The following is an 18,718-nucleotide window of genomic DNA, read 5'->3' on the forward strand; positions in this document are numbered from 1 at the left end:
AATAGTGTCCGATTTACTTCTGGTTTTATCTTACCTTTGCACCGTAGGTACTGAAATGATTGATGTATTTTTTTAAATATAAATAAATATGAAAACTTAACCATATTTAAAGGCCGAATTTTGAAAAGAATAGTACCTACAATTTGCAGTTTCCATACACCAAATCAAAACATCAAACTTTTACAAGTATATTTTACAAAGCATTCATAATTCAAAATATAACGCAAAATTGTTTTAAAATGGTAGTTTGTCAACAAATATCCTAGTTTCATGGCAACACAAACGTTATACGGCGAAAAGCACCATAAGTAAAGTAAAACTGAGTTACGTGACGCGTTTTAGCTCTGTAGATATTTAAATGGGCAATAAACACTGATTTATACGAATTTGTTTGGATTTCAACCTTCAATTGCCGGCTGAACTATTTTAGTTCACTTTAATTTTTTCTTCGTTCGTTATTGATGGGATTTACGCGTGATAAAGTTTGGTGCTAGTTTTCTAAATGTTTTGGCGATAAAGTTGGAAGTAGTTAATGGTAATTTGGATTTTCTCGTGAAAATTTTAATTCAATTAACCTAAATTAAACTTATATTTTTTTATCAGGAGAAATAGCACAAAATATCAGAGCACTCTGACACAGTTAATATTTTTGTCAAGTAAGCATTTTACATATCAATTACTCACCAAATTTTCACACCTAAAAAACTTAATTGAAATCCACAAAATTCAACAACAAACACCACAATATTTATTCACTGAAAAAAAAAAACGAAATATAAAAAACTCGGTCCGTAGGCAAACTAGTTAGCTTTAACCAAACACATATCGCGTGTGTGCGCAGATAAGGGGTGTCATAAGAATCGTCGACGGCTCGCCTCCGCGTCGCCACCGGCCACTACACCTCATTACTTTATTGTTCATCCGTCCAGAAGGAATAAAAAGTTTAAACGTCAAATTAAATTTTAGTTGTTTGTCGTTCTGTTAATCAATGCTGTATGTGGACGACTTTATGTGTTGGTCTGTTTTATGCGGAGTGTATTGTGATATTATTCGGGATGTCCTGGTTCTGTTGCTCTATGCTATAAAATGGAATAATGATTTATATTTGAGAACTTCTTTTGTTTTATGACACGTGACCGCGCTTCTTCACCGTGTATAAATTGCAAACATACTTCATTCTTCTTGGTTGGTTATAAAAGTTCTATTTTTGATGTGCTGAAAACTGCATAGCATACCCTGGGTGTGCTATTCCTAAGATAAGCCATTTCCTAATTAACCAAAACAACAAACAAACTTAAACAATAACAATAATTCTGCTTTATTACGAGCTACAAACTGCATGCTCCAAAGCATTAAAGTTTTAACACATATCAGGGTTAATCACAGTTCTTTATAAGTAGAAAAAAAAACTACGTGTGAAATATTAATAAAAAGTGTGATTTAATTACTCAAGATAATCGCCTTACTGTTATCATCGCGTGGCGTATTAGTGTCGAGTCGATTCGATAAAGTTTCCAACATTTTTATTTTATTATTTGTTGGGTTTACCTTTCATTTAATGGCGGCACTTCATCAAATATTCATTAGTTGATAACAATGCTGGTTTTACGTATTTTCGTTGGTTTTCGTTTGCGTAGGTTAGTTTGGATAAGGGCGTTATTTTATGCGTACTTAAGGTCTTTGTTAAGGTGCCTCGCTTCCTAATTAGCACGTGTGGTATCAGTTTACTCATTAATATTAACGTTATTGTTGCAAGTTTCAAGTTCATGATGCGTCTAGCGTCTAGAGAGATGAACAAAGAAGATGCACGTTGGGGTAACTTTGTTTTTGCTAAGACCTGTTTTTAAGACACAAAAATTGCAAGAAGCAATTAAAATGCATTTTTGAATTAAACCCTCCGCTGTTTGAAAATTATTTTAATTCTAAGGTACAATTATTTCAGATACCTGCGCGAAACTGAACGAGCCTCTATAAACCGTAATTTTAATTAAAATACTACTCGAAGTTTCAATAGCTTATTACGAAACGATACCTAAGGATCGATTGAATTAAAATACTCGACTGCCACAGTCAATTTAGTATCGAGCGATCTTAAAACACTTGAGAAATTGAGCAAAGTTCGTGAAGACTATTGTCTTAAGTCAGTATGAATGATGGTAGCAAATATTTCTGTAATTAATAGATAGACGATCCATCATTTTTGTTTGTGGCGCGGTATTTCAGAAAAATCTTCGATATTGGGCCTTTGTGGAGTGTAAACAACATGAGTTGTCAATAGTTTCTGCAAACCACTTTCTGATAAAATCTCAATACAAAAAGTTTCTTTACAAAATAGTCGCTTCAATTTGTATTAACCGACTCCCCAAATAGGAGAAGGTTATCGATTTGGATGTTTGGTTTTATAATAAAATACTATGTGGAATTTTCATTAAAGAACTATTTTTCTAGGTAATATAGAACTATCAGTTATCCAGACTAACGAAATGTAAAACTAAAGTAAACTTTAATTGTCCTCAAATTGTTATAAATGATCGATTTCCAACCGACCCAGTTTTTGATACCGCCGAACGGAATGGAAAAATAACAGCAAGCTAATTGGAACTCTCCTGGTTAAACCCTTTCTATTCGGTTTTCAAGTTATCGGGCTAATTTAAATGGTTTGCTTCAGCAGCGAATTCCGCGAAATTCGTTCGAAGTTTTTATTGGTATAATTAATCTTCAACGTTTAGTGTTTTCAGGTATTCTCGAGTGTTATTGTATTAGTTTTTCTTGTAGTAACGTGAAAATTGAACAAAGGCTTGTGTACCTGTATTAATTCCTTTGTTGAATTATCCTTACGAATAATTTTATTATTAAAATTGGTAGTGAGAAGTTTACCAAGTTACTGTGTGCTTTAACAATTTTGGTGCTACAACGAAAACCTAAGTAATTTTTTGATGACATTGTATCAGTTATATAATAAAGCATTATATCTAATACCACTTAACCCAAGCCAGTATAATCAAATAAAGAAATTCAATTTAGCCCAGAATTAATATCTAATTGAATTCCAAACCTAGATAAAACAAAAATAAATCTACGATATAATAAAATGGCGTTATCAAAACGTCGGGTTTGACTGAGATCGCGTGCGCGCCGGTCGCGAGCCCGAATTTATAAGATTTTGTTGGAAAATAAATTAGCTACGACGGAAAAGTTTTCGGTAAATAGGAGAAGGGAGGTATTCTGATGTCCGAATATTTTCTGGATGATAGATATGGTAGACGCAGAATTCACTTGGTTGATTTATATATAACACAGCTATGAAGATGAAATGTAGCAACTGTCACTTTAATGTTAAAGTTTTTAAGATACTTATAATGTAAATACAGGAAATGTCTGAGTATGTATGTAGAGATAAAACTACTTTATGATATTTATGTTTAATGTCTGTGTATTTATCAAAACAGTTATAATTATAGCTGAACGATGAAGTCGGTAACGGGAGTAATGGCAAACTTATAGCAAATTAAAACTAAACTCACAAAGGCAAAGTTTGTCATTTCAGTCTGCAAATGATCATTATTGAAGAATTTATAGTTTTTGTAGATTCCCTAGAAAGTTCCTTTACAAAATCAGGGTAAAGTTTTTGTAAGTTTCTGTCATATCCGATAATTAATGTTCCGTGTTGTACGTCCGTTGTCTCAGAGCTGGTTGAAGTTTGTTCGTCTTAATAGCCGTAAGCCAGCTCATTACAACCCGAAAATTTCTTCGGCCGTCATCTAATGAGTCGCCTTTTGAACTTATGCTATATCCTCCCTTATTCAGTGCTGTTTTTACCGAATTAATATTCAAAGGCTTATTGTTCCTTTTTATATTAAAACTTCCTTTCTCGTCCGCAAACTTTAGTTGATCGTCAAATTCTAGATAATTGTGTTTGTCGTCAGATTCTTGAGTTTTTGTTTCGGTGAAATATTTTTTTAAGCTTGTTTTAATTAGTATTGTGAAGATTTCTTTGTTTCTAGGTAGATGTTTCGATGTAAATAAAGCATCTACCTATTGGACAACAATTCTCGGAACCAAATATTATTTCATTTCAAGATTGATGTTATTAATTGTGTTAAAAGAAAATAATAACAGGTAACAATAATTGGCACATCATTCAACTTACTACTGTTTAGAAACAATAAGAATTCTTTGCTTCTTAAAATTCTCATAATCACCCTCTTCAGTACCAAGCTTTTCTTAAGATGCAAACTACAACGCTTATCACCATAACTTCTAATGTAAACAACACATAACAAACCCAGTTACCCGTTAATGCATGTTCCCATTCATTCTTAATCCTAACTCCCTTATCTTTTTGGCACCCCCTTACTGATGTGCTAACGAAGTAATCTCGCCTACTTTAAATAGCATACAGTCGGCTTCACATTACTCGTCGAATATTTGCATAAAAGTAGCTACTAAGTGCTGTTTCAGTGTAGTCACTTGTTTTAGTGTAAGTAGTGTATTAAGTGTGTAGTGCACTAAATATTTCGGCACTGTTCCGGTTATGGGTTGGCGACTGAGATTTTGCACGATAAGTGAAAACTAATATCGGACCAGTATAAATTAGGACTTAATTCGTCTAGAATTAGATAAGTGATTTTTTGTAAGCTTACCTATGTTCTTACCAGGGGATAAGATCGCGCACCCAGATAAGAATGCCTATCTCGATAAATAGGCCTTATAACACTGAAAAAAATATTCAAATCGTTCCCAAATTATTCAGCTTTAAATAATATTACTATATATTTGCGGATTGTAGTACCTAGTTTAATTTACCTTAATCTTAAACTTCTGAAGGAGCTAATGAAATGGATTTCAAAGATCAATAACTAATTCGATAATCATAACTCCATAGATTATCTATTTGAAATCATTACATGCTACAACAACTCAAATATTTTAATATTATTTGGCTACTATTTTATAATATCGATAGGCCTTTCTAGTAGACTGGTACGTCTATTTTCCATAGCTATAATAATCGACAGACTATCCGTTGTCACGCGATGCCACTTCAAGAGTTGTGTCAAGGTGACACTTGTTCACGTATAAAGTGTATGAAGTAGCTTTGTGAACTGCGATAGTTTATCTACAAGGTATTTTTGTTACTTTGTTATTTTATTGTTTTACGGAAATAGTACGAGCTATTTCTGCGAAGGTTCCGAAGGTTGGGGCAGTTAAATGAGTAAACGCCTAGTTCGGGAGTCTGTCATAATGATTCATAGTGACCAAATAGTTTTTAAAGGTCAGTTTCATCAAAGTGATACCAAGTCTTATTTCATTCTTGGAATTCATTAGATTAAAATAATGTAGGGATTATTAACATTGTACGCAATATGGTTATCAAAACATTTAATTAGTAGGAAACAATGTCATTGGCCCCTCTATTTACCAATTAGGGCTATAATGAATCAATTCATTATTCAGAAAACAAACCCTTTCTTGAGTAAATAAAAAAACAGTCTATGTTTACTTGCGAAGGTAGATGTACGAAAATTCTGTGTATAGGTGATTGTGAGGGTCATTCAAATTTAAATTTTCGCTCTGGTAGAAATCCCATGGGCGAGGGTGTCTGAGCCACGTAGGGGAGTGTGCTAATAAAGTAAATTAAAGATTAATAATATATTGTCTTAATACTGGTTTTTAGCTATGTATATGCAAATTTTGTAAGCCCTCGCGAATCCGATATGTAGCAATTTGATTGAATAATTTATTGTAATCATTGATGGTGCAACTATGATTATGAATTCGCCCTTACAGGCAAATGGGTATGGAGTAATATGAGATTATGAGATGCATGGTAGATATTATATTTGATCTTTGAATAATTAAAAAATAAAGTGAGCTTAAAAAATACCAATGGTTACATGCAGCTTCAGCCTTTCGTCAGTTTGTAATGCCAAATTATTTCATACCGACCTAAGTCAGGATATTATATATTTCTCTGATGCAGCGTCCTTTTTTGTCTTCTCCTTGATATACAACCTAATTGCTCCCTCTTCATAATAGAAGGAACCGTTTTATCTGCACCTATTTTTAGTAGATATAACAACACTCTTAAACTAAATGTTCGCCGTTCATGAAATAATAAACCGCGTACAGTCCCCGTGGGAAATTAATGTTTTCATCAAACACCACGGAGTTTAAATATAAACCCCTCTTTTTTAATTTTACTTAGAATACACAAATATGTATATCCGCTCTCGTGCATGGGAAATAAGATTTTTATCAAGTTTTAATTACTGAGCGCGGGACTTTTCTAAATTAAGAAAAAATTAAGTTCGCACATTAAACACCTCAGCAGATGAGGGTCAAAAGGAGTAACCAAGTAAAATGCTCCGTCATTTTTAATCCCGATTTTTTGCTTGAGAATAAAATGTTGACAACACTACCTTGTATCATCGTGTGCTTTATACTGCAAGACATAAGGTTGAAGTTTCTTTGGTTGAAAATGTTAAGGATGAATAAATATTGTTGTCGAGCTAGCGGTTGACACGCCTGGCCACCAGCAGACATTGCACCTGTAGAATGTGCCTATCGCGGCGAAAGATTCAAAAGCCGCGTCGCCCGTCCGACACTTTTTGGGGAAACCGAAAAAAATCCGACGTTATTTTAATTGACGTCGGGCCGTTTAAAAAAGAAACATTGAGTGAATTATTCGAAGGCTGCTACTGGAATGAGAAGTATTCAGACCGCGTCCCCTTTAATGGTATGCAAATAATTCAATGTGACAGTTTCGAGTTGAACCTATTGTGGTTTTTACTTTTTTTCGTTTTATTGTCTTCGGCTGTGATAGGTTTTACACGTTTTATTTGCTAGTGTTAGAAGATCATATCATTTGTTAACTCAAGCACATTTGAATTTATCTCATCCGTTATACATTTTAAAACTACGTTATTCCATTTTATTGTGTCCCTTTATTTCTCATCGACACTATAACTGAAGATACTACTATTTAGATGAGTCGAAAATACACAAAGAAAATAAACTTTCGAAATCGAAAACCAAATTAAACTCTGCAAAAATAAATAAGCATAAAACAAATAACAACAATAAAATAAATAATTCGTCTAGAATAATCGATAAAACAACTTTAACGATTCCCATATTCCAAACTATTAATACAATTCCATTTTATTGAGCAGAATTAATAACCAGAAATATTACATATTATATAGTTTACTACAGCCGTAGAAGTTAATGCTACAAATAAAAGAGAATTGTCTTTTTTATTATTATAAGGATATATTATTGTTGAGTATACCATACGGCCGAGTGGGTATAATCTCGTCCAAGTATTAAGAAAGTTATACGAATCTTAAGGGTGAGACGGGAAACTTGGTTCAGTACTGATATTGCGTCCACAAAAACTTTTGGCTATGATAAGTTTTTTGTTTAGATATCCTATAAGTGATTTTATACATACAAACAAACTGATATAGTAATTAAATACTAATGAATATTATAAAAGGAATTTAAATGGAAATACTTCTGTTTACAATTCGTGCAATTCAATTTTCATAGTTTAAAGAAATGGTTTCAGAACACGCGACAAATGCTATAATTTTCAAATGTCGACACTTTGGAATTTCATTTCGTTATGAATAAAACAAACACACGGTAAACAATTAAACCAACATAACAATGTGGCACAATGCAAAATGTAGTTGTGTTTATATATTTTAGTTGCCTATATTCCAAAAAAATATCCAAGAAGAAAAATACGTCTAATTAAAAGAAAAAATCTGAAGTAGCTAAAACTGCAGACATAGTAATATAGTTAAAGTTGCACCGTTCCACGCACTGCGCCCGTTTTGTCTGTCGCAACTGAACCAGAAACTCCAAGGGAAAACTTTTAATAGTTTTTCTTTATTCAATCAACATATTTTCGCTCTTGGACACTTCTCTCGTTTGCCAACAATTTGTTTCGGCTACTTTTTTTCTAGACGTTCACTAACTCACGGCGCTCCTGACAAATTTGATCTCGAGGGAGCTCTATAAAGTTTTTTCCTTTGCCTGATCTGGTCTAGACAGAATATTTTATATGATGATAGATATATATTCGATGTGTCATTTACGGTCGATAAGTTTTTGATTTCCTTTTGTTGATGATACTCTGACTTGAGGTTTAATTGTGGATTCTTAAAACACTGTATAAAAAGTGCACTATAAATCAAAAAGTATGTCATACTTATCAAATACTAGCTTCTGTCAGCGGTTTCACCCGCATCCCGTAGGAACCACGGCACGAACCCGTATAAAAGGTAGCCTATAGCCTTCCTCGATAAATGGGCTATCTAACACTGAAAGATTTTTCAAATCGGACCAGTAGTTCTTGAGATTAGCGCGTTCAAACAAAGAAACAAACTCTTCAGCTTTATAATATTAGTATAGATTAAGAGCGAAGCTAAATATTATGTAAGCGGAACGGTTACGGTTATCTTCCACACTAATTTTAAGCTCCGGTGACTTTCGTCACATCGTTATGAGATCCAATAATTGGTGTGTAGGTGTTAATACAGTGCGGAAAAACGAATTGAACATGCGGAATTCACTTGTCAACCTGCTTACATAATGTAGTTTTTAATCTGTCAGTTTTTACTAGCCACTTAGGTAATTTTTTATTACAATATATTACCATATTAAATAGGTTTTGACAAAAAAAATGTAATATAAAAACGCATAACATCGATAACGGTGACCACAATTTTTTACCTCAAGAGACAAAGTAGAACGAAAATAAACCAAATACAAAATATGAATTTCAAACTCCATTAACAGGGATCGGATAGTGTTATAAATTACACAAATCAGCAGTTTCACTAAGTTGCCGTCAATTCAGCAAAATATGAAGACAAATTACCTGGTGAAATAGTGCAATTGGAATTGAAAGAAGTAAAAATCAGCGTCGGATCGGCACTGTGGCCCGTGACTGAAATACCAAATGAGTAATTTCGAGATTCCTCGAATGTTCGTACAGCAAGAGCAAATGTCAGCTTCTAATAGCATTGCGAACATGATACGAGCGCCGAAGTGCAATCGTAGTTGTTGGTTTGTTGCAAAAAGTTCACTAATGCTTGTTAGGATTTATTTTTCAATCTTGAACTTGGTGAGGCTGAGTTTGTTGATGCTGAAGTAGGGACTGTTAAAGATTATATTGATAGAATAGATTATGTGCTATGGTGAATATTTTTTTGAGTAAAATTAGGCAAAAAAATACCAAAAAATAAACAAGATAAGTTCATGATTTCATTTCTTGTCAAAGATAGAAAAAACAACTCTGCACCAGTGTATCCCGTAATGAACTTTTTCAGAGCTATGACGAAAATTAATGAAATTCCTACATAAGCCACTATTAGTTAGCTGTCAAACTCCGAAATCCTGAGTTCAAGAAAATGAATAATATTCAAATATGATAGATGCACTCCGAGCATCTGTTTAGTGATGCTAAGCAAATAGCGGAACAGATTGTCACGAAATAACGAATTTCAGCAGAAAAAGTGATAGTTTGGAGGGAAAATGATTTATAATGTTATTTCGGATACGTTGGAATGTTTGTATAGAGACAAGGTAGTCACGGTTTTGGGTTACGTTACCGGCTATGTTTGACTTCTAAATACATTAGCGAACTTCTTTCTGGTCTGTTGGCTTCACCTTTTGTCCTATAAAGTTTTGATTCAATGTGTGATTTTAAAATCTTCACGAAAAAATATCAGGTTTGTTTTAATTCCTTAAAAGCAATACTTTGTCACTCTGCACACAGTATTCGTATTCATTGTTAAGATTTTATTTGCAAACATTTAAAGGCCAGTCGAAACGTATCAAATGAATAAAACCTACTTTTTAGTGGCACCTCTGTTTTTGGCATCGACAATAGGCCGTTGTTGCTGCCCTGCCTGGAGTGAAAAAGCTAGAATAAAGTTCTTGTACTTTTTATTTTGAATACTAGGCTCAAATATTTTGCTTCCGAGTAGTTGACAGTTTTGAAGTGCAAAGAAAAAAAGCAGAGCGATTTCATACTAGCAAATTTTCTCAAAATATGTTTCCTGAGTAAATTAATGCATAACAGTATGTTCTCTCTAATCTTGTAATCCTAACACAATAATAAATTTATAGCTTCACTACCATTAACTTTCGTATCTCCCCTTCATAGTCAATCTGTATAATAATACAGATTCCGATGTATATCTAAAGTCCACACGTGCCCCGATGTCACCCGACAAGTCGTCGGATTTGTTGAACAAGTATCAGATTACTTTCAGCCACTGTATGCGTTGCATCAAGTCTGATTAAACTTGTTCCAATCCAAAACGGTTGCCGTATAAAGAATAAACTAATGGACTCTGACAGTTTGTTTAGTTTTTACCAGATTCCCAGTATTTGAGTTTTCACGTAAATAAATTGTAGACTGAATGTTCTTCGGCTTTGTAATGGATAAAGTTTTAATAAAGGAATTTTGGGGAGGTCTTTTTTCGTCTGCTGTCTTTTTCTGACGTTTGACTTTCTGTAGACAACGTTTAGCATCGTACCTCTTTTGTTTTTTACAATCATAAAATTATTCCATTGAAACCCAGACGTTCTTAAAAATATGTTTATATATTATCAGGTTCTAATATTTTATCATTTGATTTTAGTATAATTTGATCATATTTCATTTTTTATTGAAACAAAGATCGATGCTAAATTGTTATTGACATTGACAGTTGTTGAATAACACAGCTGTTATTAAATATAGAAGTGCAAAACAAAGACATTTTTTATTTAAATGAAGTAAAAAAAATATAGGCGATATTGTCAGCTGTCTGTTTATATTAATTAACATATGAATATCGAATAATATTTCAAGAGATTGACGCAATAATATAAAATTGGAATTTAAATTCATTGTGACAGAGAATAACTTTTATGATAATTTTAGTATTTTTACGATATTTCATGCTGTCTAGCTACTGAATGATCAGAATGACATTTAAATGTCGTAAAACTTAACAACTTTAGAGTTATTTATGTTAAGTTTGTGCTACATCTATTGATATTGTTGAATCGATGTTTAGTTTGCGTTTCTTTATTCTTGCTTTATAAGTTAAACATCATTTTGATATTAAAAATATAATAAACAGATATTTTACATTAACTTCTCCTATGTTAAAACTTTTATTATAATTGTCTGTTTCCGTAGGAATTTTGAATTACTTTGCTTTATTCAATTGGCACAAATTCATCGCAATTTTATTTGCTAACAGAAGGTGGAGAATTTGTGCGTTTCGTAGTTACATCTCATTCTTCCGTACGACTGAAACTCTAACAATACTTCACAAGGTCTCGCAAGCAGAACTCTATTTAAACTAAATCCACATTAAAATTTAAGCTCGAACTTTCTAGACTAACATATTTAACACTGTTTAAAATTAAAGCGTAATGTGTGAACCTAGAATATTTCGGATTTAGTTCGAAAACGACATAGTTTTAAACTTCTGAAAACTCCATCATTGTCGATGTTATAATTTCATCACTGTATGGTTACTAGTATCAGGCTTTGAAGGCTTGGCTGGAAATTCTGAATTTAAAAGGTAAAAATAAAAAGGCTCTCTATTCGACCCAAATTGTGTACGAGAATAACCTAAGCGTAAACTTTTGGCGTTTTAACGAGTGCAGTATGGTGGCTTGAATTGATATGAAGCTGTTTGGTTTTGTTACTTTAGTTCTCAAATGAAAATATTTTTGTTTTTGCAAACTTCCAAATTTTTCCATTATTCGGTAAATTATGTACACGTTAATCACTAAATCAGTTAAATAATGTAGACTGACACAAAGAGTATAATTCGTGTTATTACCAATGGAGCCTTTTGCACGTGATTTGACATGGTACCAGTATCCAGTGTGGATGGTCAATAAAGTCTTTCATCTGAACAAACATGTACAAACACAGACAATGTTTATCGAGTTAAATTCAGCTGAAGATATAACCTAAATACTCTTCAGTATCTGCATAAACATTAAGTATCGAATCATCGATCTGAGAGACTTCACTTTTTGACGTCCTTATTTCTATGAAGATAAAGTTAAAGATAGTAAATCAGTTGACCGTAGCGATATTTCGCATTAGTTCGAAGGCATGCGACCATTTGAGTAAATTGCCTCTCTATATGCAGAAAACGGGCAAGCCGATTTTCATTAAGCGCTTAGAAGCGGTCGGCTGACAAAGGTCGAGTGGTCGGACCGATATTGTCAGAACGGTTTCTGGACACGGTGCGACAATTGTTATTCTATGAAAAATGAACAGATGTACTTGGTTTCCGATTTTTTTTGCAAATTGAAAAGAAATGAAAATAACACGGGCAACATTAAAAAAATATTGAAAATTGTAATAAAACAAAACTGTAAGACTAAAAAAATATTAACGTTATTTTATTACCTATATTTATGTGTATTTCTTACATTGTAATTGATACGGGAAGCATTAAGTAACATTTTATAAAAGTTTTGTTTATCTAACACCGAAAGAATTGTTCAAATCGGACCAGTAGTTCCTGAGATTAGCGCGTTCAAACAAACAAACTCTTCAGCTTTACAATATTAGTATAGACTAGCTTCTGCCAGCGACTTCGTCCGCGTTAGAGTCGGACTTTGTGCAAAGAGAGGAAGAAATAATAAACACCAGCCCCTCCAATTATCTAAATCTATGCGTACTTACTGCTTCTTTAAGTAATAAAATGTAAACTATTATATAATAATTTGTAATTTTAACGAATATTTAAACTAAAAGTCGCGCAATAAGGTTGAACGCTCTTTTTTTCGTATCAATCGCACCAACAGCCAAATATTGTATGAAGCTCGCGCAGCCACCGCGCCGCGAGTCGCGTCGAGCGCGGCGACCATTGCACAAAAATGATCCTTATAGCGTGCGTGATTCAGTATACACGCGCGGTGGCTTATTACCGTTTTTCATGTATAACTTTGGTGTTTCTTTACCGATTTAAATCATTCTTTTTTTTTTAATTAATAGATAATACTGTTAACTATGTTTAATTAGTGTGAGTGAGAGTGTTATAAACGAAATAGTAGACAAATATAATCAGAAAGCTCCGAACTGCTAATCTACCGAGAGTTTTACGTGTCATTGTGAGTCAACCATAAAAGGTAGACATATGCTGCTATGGGATATTTTTTACATAATTTTATGAAGAATATTTCCGTCCTACATGGTCTCTGTGTAGCTGTAACCACTAAGGCTGCACACGCGACGGAAGCTTAAAAAATGGAGTAACTTCTCCCGTTTTCCCAACATTTACCTTCACTGCTCTGCTCCTATTGATCGTAGCGTAATGGAAAGTATCCTATAACCTGCCCAGGAGTATGAAGAATATTTGTGCCAAGTTTAATTAAAATCCGTCCAGTAGTTTTTGTTTCCATAACGAACATATAGACAGACAGACAGACAGACAGACAGACAAAAATTTTACTGATTGCATTTTTGGCATCAGTATTGATCACTAATCACCCCCTAATAGTTATTTTGGAAATATATTCAATGTACAGAATTGACCTCTCTACAGATTTATTATAAGTATAGATAAAATATGTCCCTACTTTTAAAAGCATAATGGCTTAACTCACTTAACATGGACAGAACCAAATCTCCGGACGGGCTGTATAATTTTAGGTGTAATTAAGAAAGCGCTTAGGTGGCCGGTCCCTACTTGACCTACGATTAAACTAGTAAACTCCGTTTAAACAAATTATCCATGCAAAACTCTCGTTAAGCCAAGTGTTGTGAAGTGTACGTTAACTGGCGTTTAACTGAGCAATTCGTAGACATTTTGCATATTAATATGGCCATAAAATTATCTAAGCAGTGCAGGACATTGGTTTTATTCGTGTTTTCTGTTTTTATGCGTTCTCTGTGAATACATTTGAATAGGAATCAGGTGCTTGATAATGAAGAACTATTAACAATGTAGAATTTTATGGTCTCATCATTGAAAGTACCAGTTTTACAAATGAATATTACTTTTACGGCATATAAAATGTACAAGAAATATCCAATAATAATACGAAACTAAAATAACAGCTACTTTTAGGAATCATGAATTTAGGTCCAAAATATTGTTGTCTACTCCAAATAAAACATTAAATAGATATTCTGTATTTCCAAGGAGAGAGTATTTTTATTTAAGCCATATACATTAGGTAGGTAGACTACGTATATTTGTAACACGGTTTTTTCAACCTATTTACGTTTTGAGGTTTCCCGAATTACGTCTGGGTTCGCACAATCGTTTTTATTTAAGTTGTTGATAAGAGACCCATTTCTTACTCCTTTGGGAATATGTATACGGTTTTCACGGGCGTCTATTATCATTTTAATTTGGCTACTTGATAAATAATAAAACCGTGGGCCACATGTTGTATTACAGAATAATACCACCCTTGTCATTTACCCGTGCCATTTAAAAAAGCCCACTTGAGGGGTTTGGTGGGCCCCATAAAATCATAACAGTATGAACCGGTTCTATTACGTGCGTATGAATAAGTATTCAGGGTTATGTCACACCTTTCACTGTTAACACAATAGGACCCTAAATCATGAATGAACATGAGTCTAGTATTAGCCAAGATGAAGGGTGAGAGTTTGGGTGCTTATAAAAAATCTGTGCATTGCGTTTGCGAATGCGTGGTAGAAATAATAATTATGAAGGCACGTGCCAATATTTTTGATAACTTAGTACCTACTTGAAAGTTAATAATTATATTGACAGTTTTACAGATGTAAAGTATGTAACTAAGTACAGAAAATAATGGCGTAGTTTGTATTGACATACAATATTTATACAAACAATAATATTTCAAACCTGGTGGGTTAGTAGAATTCGCGTAATACAAGCTCTAAACAGGAGAACAGGGCAATGGTGATTTTTTTAAAACCTAAGTGAGTAAAGTCTGCGTGCGAGATTTTTTAATTGCCGATGTATGATTTAAGTAAAAGATATTGTGCGTGTGGACCTGCAATTCAGCATACATGAGTATGATTTTTATAGCCATAATACATTTTACACTAATCGTAAATAGTTTATAAATAAACCTAACCATCATTTTAAATCCCACCAACTAACCAGTTTTTAATTCCCACACTATCTAACCAACCACTTCAACTAACAACAACAAAGTGAGACCAACATTTGGTCAAAAACATCTCATCAACCTCGTCTATTTGAGACCAATAAAAATTTTAGCAGATGTCCTCAAATGCACTCGACCGTATGTCATATCATGTGTAGGCCATGGCAAAAAAATATTAGGGTACGGGACCACCAAGCAGGTCTAAGCCACGAAGATCCCCCAATAATCCATGACATTGTATATTGTGATCGTTGGATTTGAACGCGATATATCACTAATACCAAACATGTGCCGATGGCGGATGTGTCACGAGCAAGTTCATGAGATAGGAATGGAAATGGTATGATATGTGGTGTATGTAATTTGGTTAATGATGTTAGTGGGGATTTTAGTAATTTGTCGATTTTATTGTAAGTTAAATACTTACTGTGCAGTCGTTGTAATCATGCATTTGATTTGATATTGGTCTTAAGTCAGATAAATAAAGTACATTTCTGCAAAATGAGGAATATGTATATACATAAGTACTCTTCTTAGACATTACTTGGTCTTTTTGATGTTTAGTTCAAAGGTAGTACCTACCCATGTCTCACATAATAAGCTAGGTACCTAATACCTGTTGTTTGGCAATTTATAGCAACTATACTATACTAACTAAGCATATAAATTTTCGATGTACCAATGCCAATACAATGACGAGCGAATCTCAATATAACTGAAGTTATATTTACAAATCTCTTAGAGCTTTTAATAACAATTCCCAAGTTGATATGAATGCAAACACCACTGTCTTGTGTAAACAAAAATATTGTAGCTTACGAGCGGGAAAATCAGCTTTAGACGTATTTAGATTTCATTCAGAATTAGTTCAGGCTTTAACAACAGATAGTGTTTACTTAAGTTTGTGTCTAAAACTAAATATTAGAGATAGTTAGGCATTTGTGTAAGATTACCGATCTTCTTAGAGGGATTTGTTGATTCGCTCTGGTTTTATGCTGTCAAACAAGCTCTCTTCATCATCATTATCATCTAAATATAATTCATAGAAAGAGTATGCTATCATGTAGGTATAGTGTAAAGAGGAAACATAGCCGTGTAATAAAAACTCTTTCAATTTGCTTTGGTGAGAGGTGATCACAAAGTTCTTTTTCCTATTCTGTCGCAGTGACGGTAAAAATGTCATTAATCCAAATTTTAGTTATTGCTTACGTTGTGAAATTATTAAATTTTGCCCTTTGCTGTATGATGCTCCATGCCTCTAAAGACTACTTTCTTTATTTCGCTTATGGCAGTAATTTGTTAAAAAGGAGAATACATATAAATAACCCCTCTGCGGTATTTTTAGGCGTTGGACGTCTTGACGTAAGGAATAAACTTATATCATTTTCTATTTAAAAGAAGTACCACATAATACCCGTATTTGTGTAGATCTAAGGGGAGACCTATGTTCAGCAGCAGACGTCCTAAGGCAGAGATGATGATGATGGTGACCACATACAGTTACTGTTACAGTTATACCCTTTTTATCGTTCCACTGCTGGGCACAGGCCACACACGGAGAAGGATGACCCCATAATAGTGTTTATTTGTCCCATACGCGTAGACCGCATACTCCTTCTTTTTGTTAAAAATCTAGGCAAACGCATTTATATATTTTAAGTTATATAACCACTACTGACTGACCAGTAGTGACTATTGACATTTATTCCCTAAAACTATTTTTTTTTTCAGAAATACAAACTAGATTTCGTTCCGGGACCGTACGTAAAGTTATGGGGAGGAGCAGTGGCTACCATAGTGCCCAATGACAAAGAACATGTTTGGGGAGCTGTTTGGAGAATGCAGAGCGATGCTCTTGTTACATTAGATAAGTTAGTAAAATTGTGCACCTTGTTTAACTACCTATTTATATTTATATATGTATATTTATATATTTTATTATTATATGTATATTTGTTTACCTACTATTTTGGTCAGAGGATATCTCTATTTATGCAATTTTTCTTTCAGGCAAGAAGGAGTCGAGATCAAGCAATACTTTGCAAAGACCGTGGACGTGCATATTGACAATGGGAAAAAGGCCAAATGTCGGACTTATCAACACTTAACTACCCCTCCAATCCTCGACTCGTTGACAGCTCTTCCTGAAGACAGAAGACCATCGATCACATACAAAAAATGTATTATCAATGGCGCTATTGAATGCAGTATACCAGAAGAATATATTGCTAAGTTAAAACACATACCTGATAACGGAAACTACGCCAGTGACGAGATCAGAAAGCGATTAAAATTTTAGTAAACTAATGTAAATTCATCCAAGTATTTAAGTTATTGAGAGATCAATGTTGTGCTCTTTTTGAAATTATTATTGTTTTGCAAGTATGCAAAATAAACATCTGCAGCAATGCTAACTCAAAACGCTTATTTTATTATTCGTGTTACGTTGAGTTTAGTGTTACTAATCTACTTTGGAACTTAGCTCAAACCCCAGAACGGTCCACTGAGTGTTTACTTTGTTGCCACGTCGAAATTGAATTAAAACTTTTCGAAACTCAGCAAACGGCCGAACACTCTTGCTGCATCTATTCCCGTATCGTGTGCAATTACTAAAAAAAGTACCAAATTACTTTCGCAAAGTTGTTTTCACAAACCCTTTGGGTTCAAAAATTTATGCACCCTCGCGAAACAGCGTCTATAATAAGTGTAGGTTACATACCCCATTTGAAGGCTTCCTGTTGATTTTGAACATAAAAGATATAATCTACCGCACTGGTGTAAAATAACCGTATTTTTTCTTTTGTGTTATGATATTGTGCACCCTTCTGCATCGGCGGGCGCGCATTAGATATTGTTCTCCCCGGATAAGTTTATTGTGTGGCTTTACAAATTACGAGAGCGGCTCTTAGGTCAGGGCAAAAATGTTTTCATAACGGTTTGTTTTATTAGTAAATGAGGGGCTGAGTATAAAGGTCAGATGCGTGAACTTGTACTATTCAAACTTTTGTTTTAGTTTGCAACAATTTAGGTAGTACTTTCCATTGAATACTCACCTGTTACATAAAATAATCTTACGTACAAAAAATTAAATCTTGCCCTCAAAACGATTACACAGAACTGTTATTACCTCAAAACCAGTCAATCGCATCCTTGCCACATTACCACCTTCATTTTATTACAGCACTACCTAAATGCATTTGCGGTTCTATCGCTTTGCATACGTGCAACACGTGCACAACGGCACGTTATCCGATGATTACGTGTGAAACACTCGAGCGGAATTACCGCGCGTCTTAAAACCGCGCCGGAATGCTCAGTCTATCGACATGTGCGCGCGTTGGATTGATGTGGAGACACACCTTTTTTGGATAATATTATTAAACTTTGAATGGAGTGCTACAAATGGTCCAATAAGAACAATTGGCTGTATTGTCTTGTAAATTAAGGGTTTTTTTTAGTCAAGTATTTGTTAAAATAAAAAATGGCTCTCAATAATAAAAAGACGACGTCTTTCACGAGCAAAACAAGCATAAAAACAGAAAAAAAATGTTAACCCAGCTTCGATGGG

General features: G+C 33.8%; 1 protein-coding gene across 1 annotated transcript; it reads left to right on the forward strand.

Moving 5' to 3' along the window:
• Positions 1-16,326: 16,326 nt before the first annotated feature.
• On the forward strand, positions 16,327-17,545 carry LOC124633994 (gamma-glutamylcyclotransferase-like). Its single transcript, XM_047169386.1, has 3 exons — positions 16,327-16,512; positions 16,882-17,021; positions 17,161-17,545. The coding sequence occupies exons 1-3, from the start codon at positions 16,327-16,329 to the stop codon at positions 17,447-17,449; spliced, it is 615 nt and encodes a 204-aa protein (XP_047025342.1). The 3' UTR covers positions 17,450-17,545.
• Positions 17,546-18,718: the final 1,173 nt, after the last annotated feature.

Source organism: Helicoverpa zea, chromosome 10 (genome assembly GCF_022581195.2).
Source record: "Helicoverpa zea isolate HzStark_Cry1AcR chromosome 10, ilHelZeax1.1, whole genome shotgun sequence".
Classification (NCBI taxonomy): Eukaryota; Metazoa; Arthropoda; class Insecta; order Lepidoptera; family Noctuidae; genus Helicoverpa; species Helicoverpa zea.

Coding starts and splice junctions, on each gene's coding strand:
- LOC124633994 (XM_047169386.1), top strand. CDS start 16,327: ATGTCATTAATCCAAATTTTAGTTATTGCTTACGTTGTGAAATTATTA. Junction 16,513..16,881: donor TAGGCGTTGGACGTCTTGAC/GTAAGGAATAAA, acceptor TTTTTTTTTCAG/AAATACAAACTAGATTTCGT. Junction 17,022..17,160: donor GCTCTTGTTACATTAGATAA/GTTAGTAAAATT, acceptor TTTTTCTTTCAG/GCAAGAAGGAGTCGAGATCA.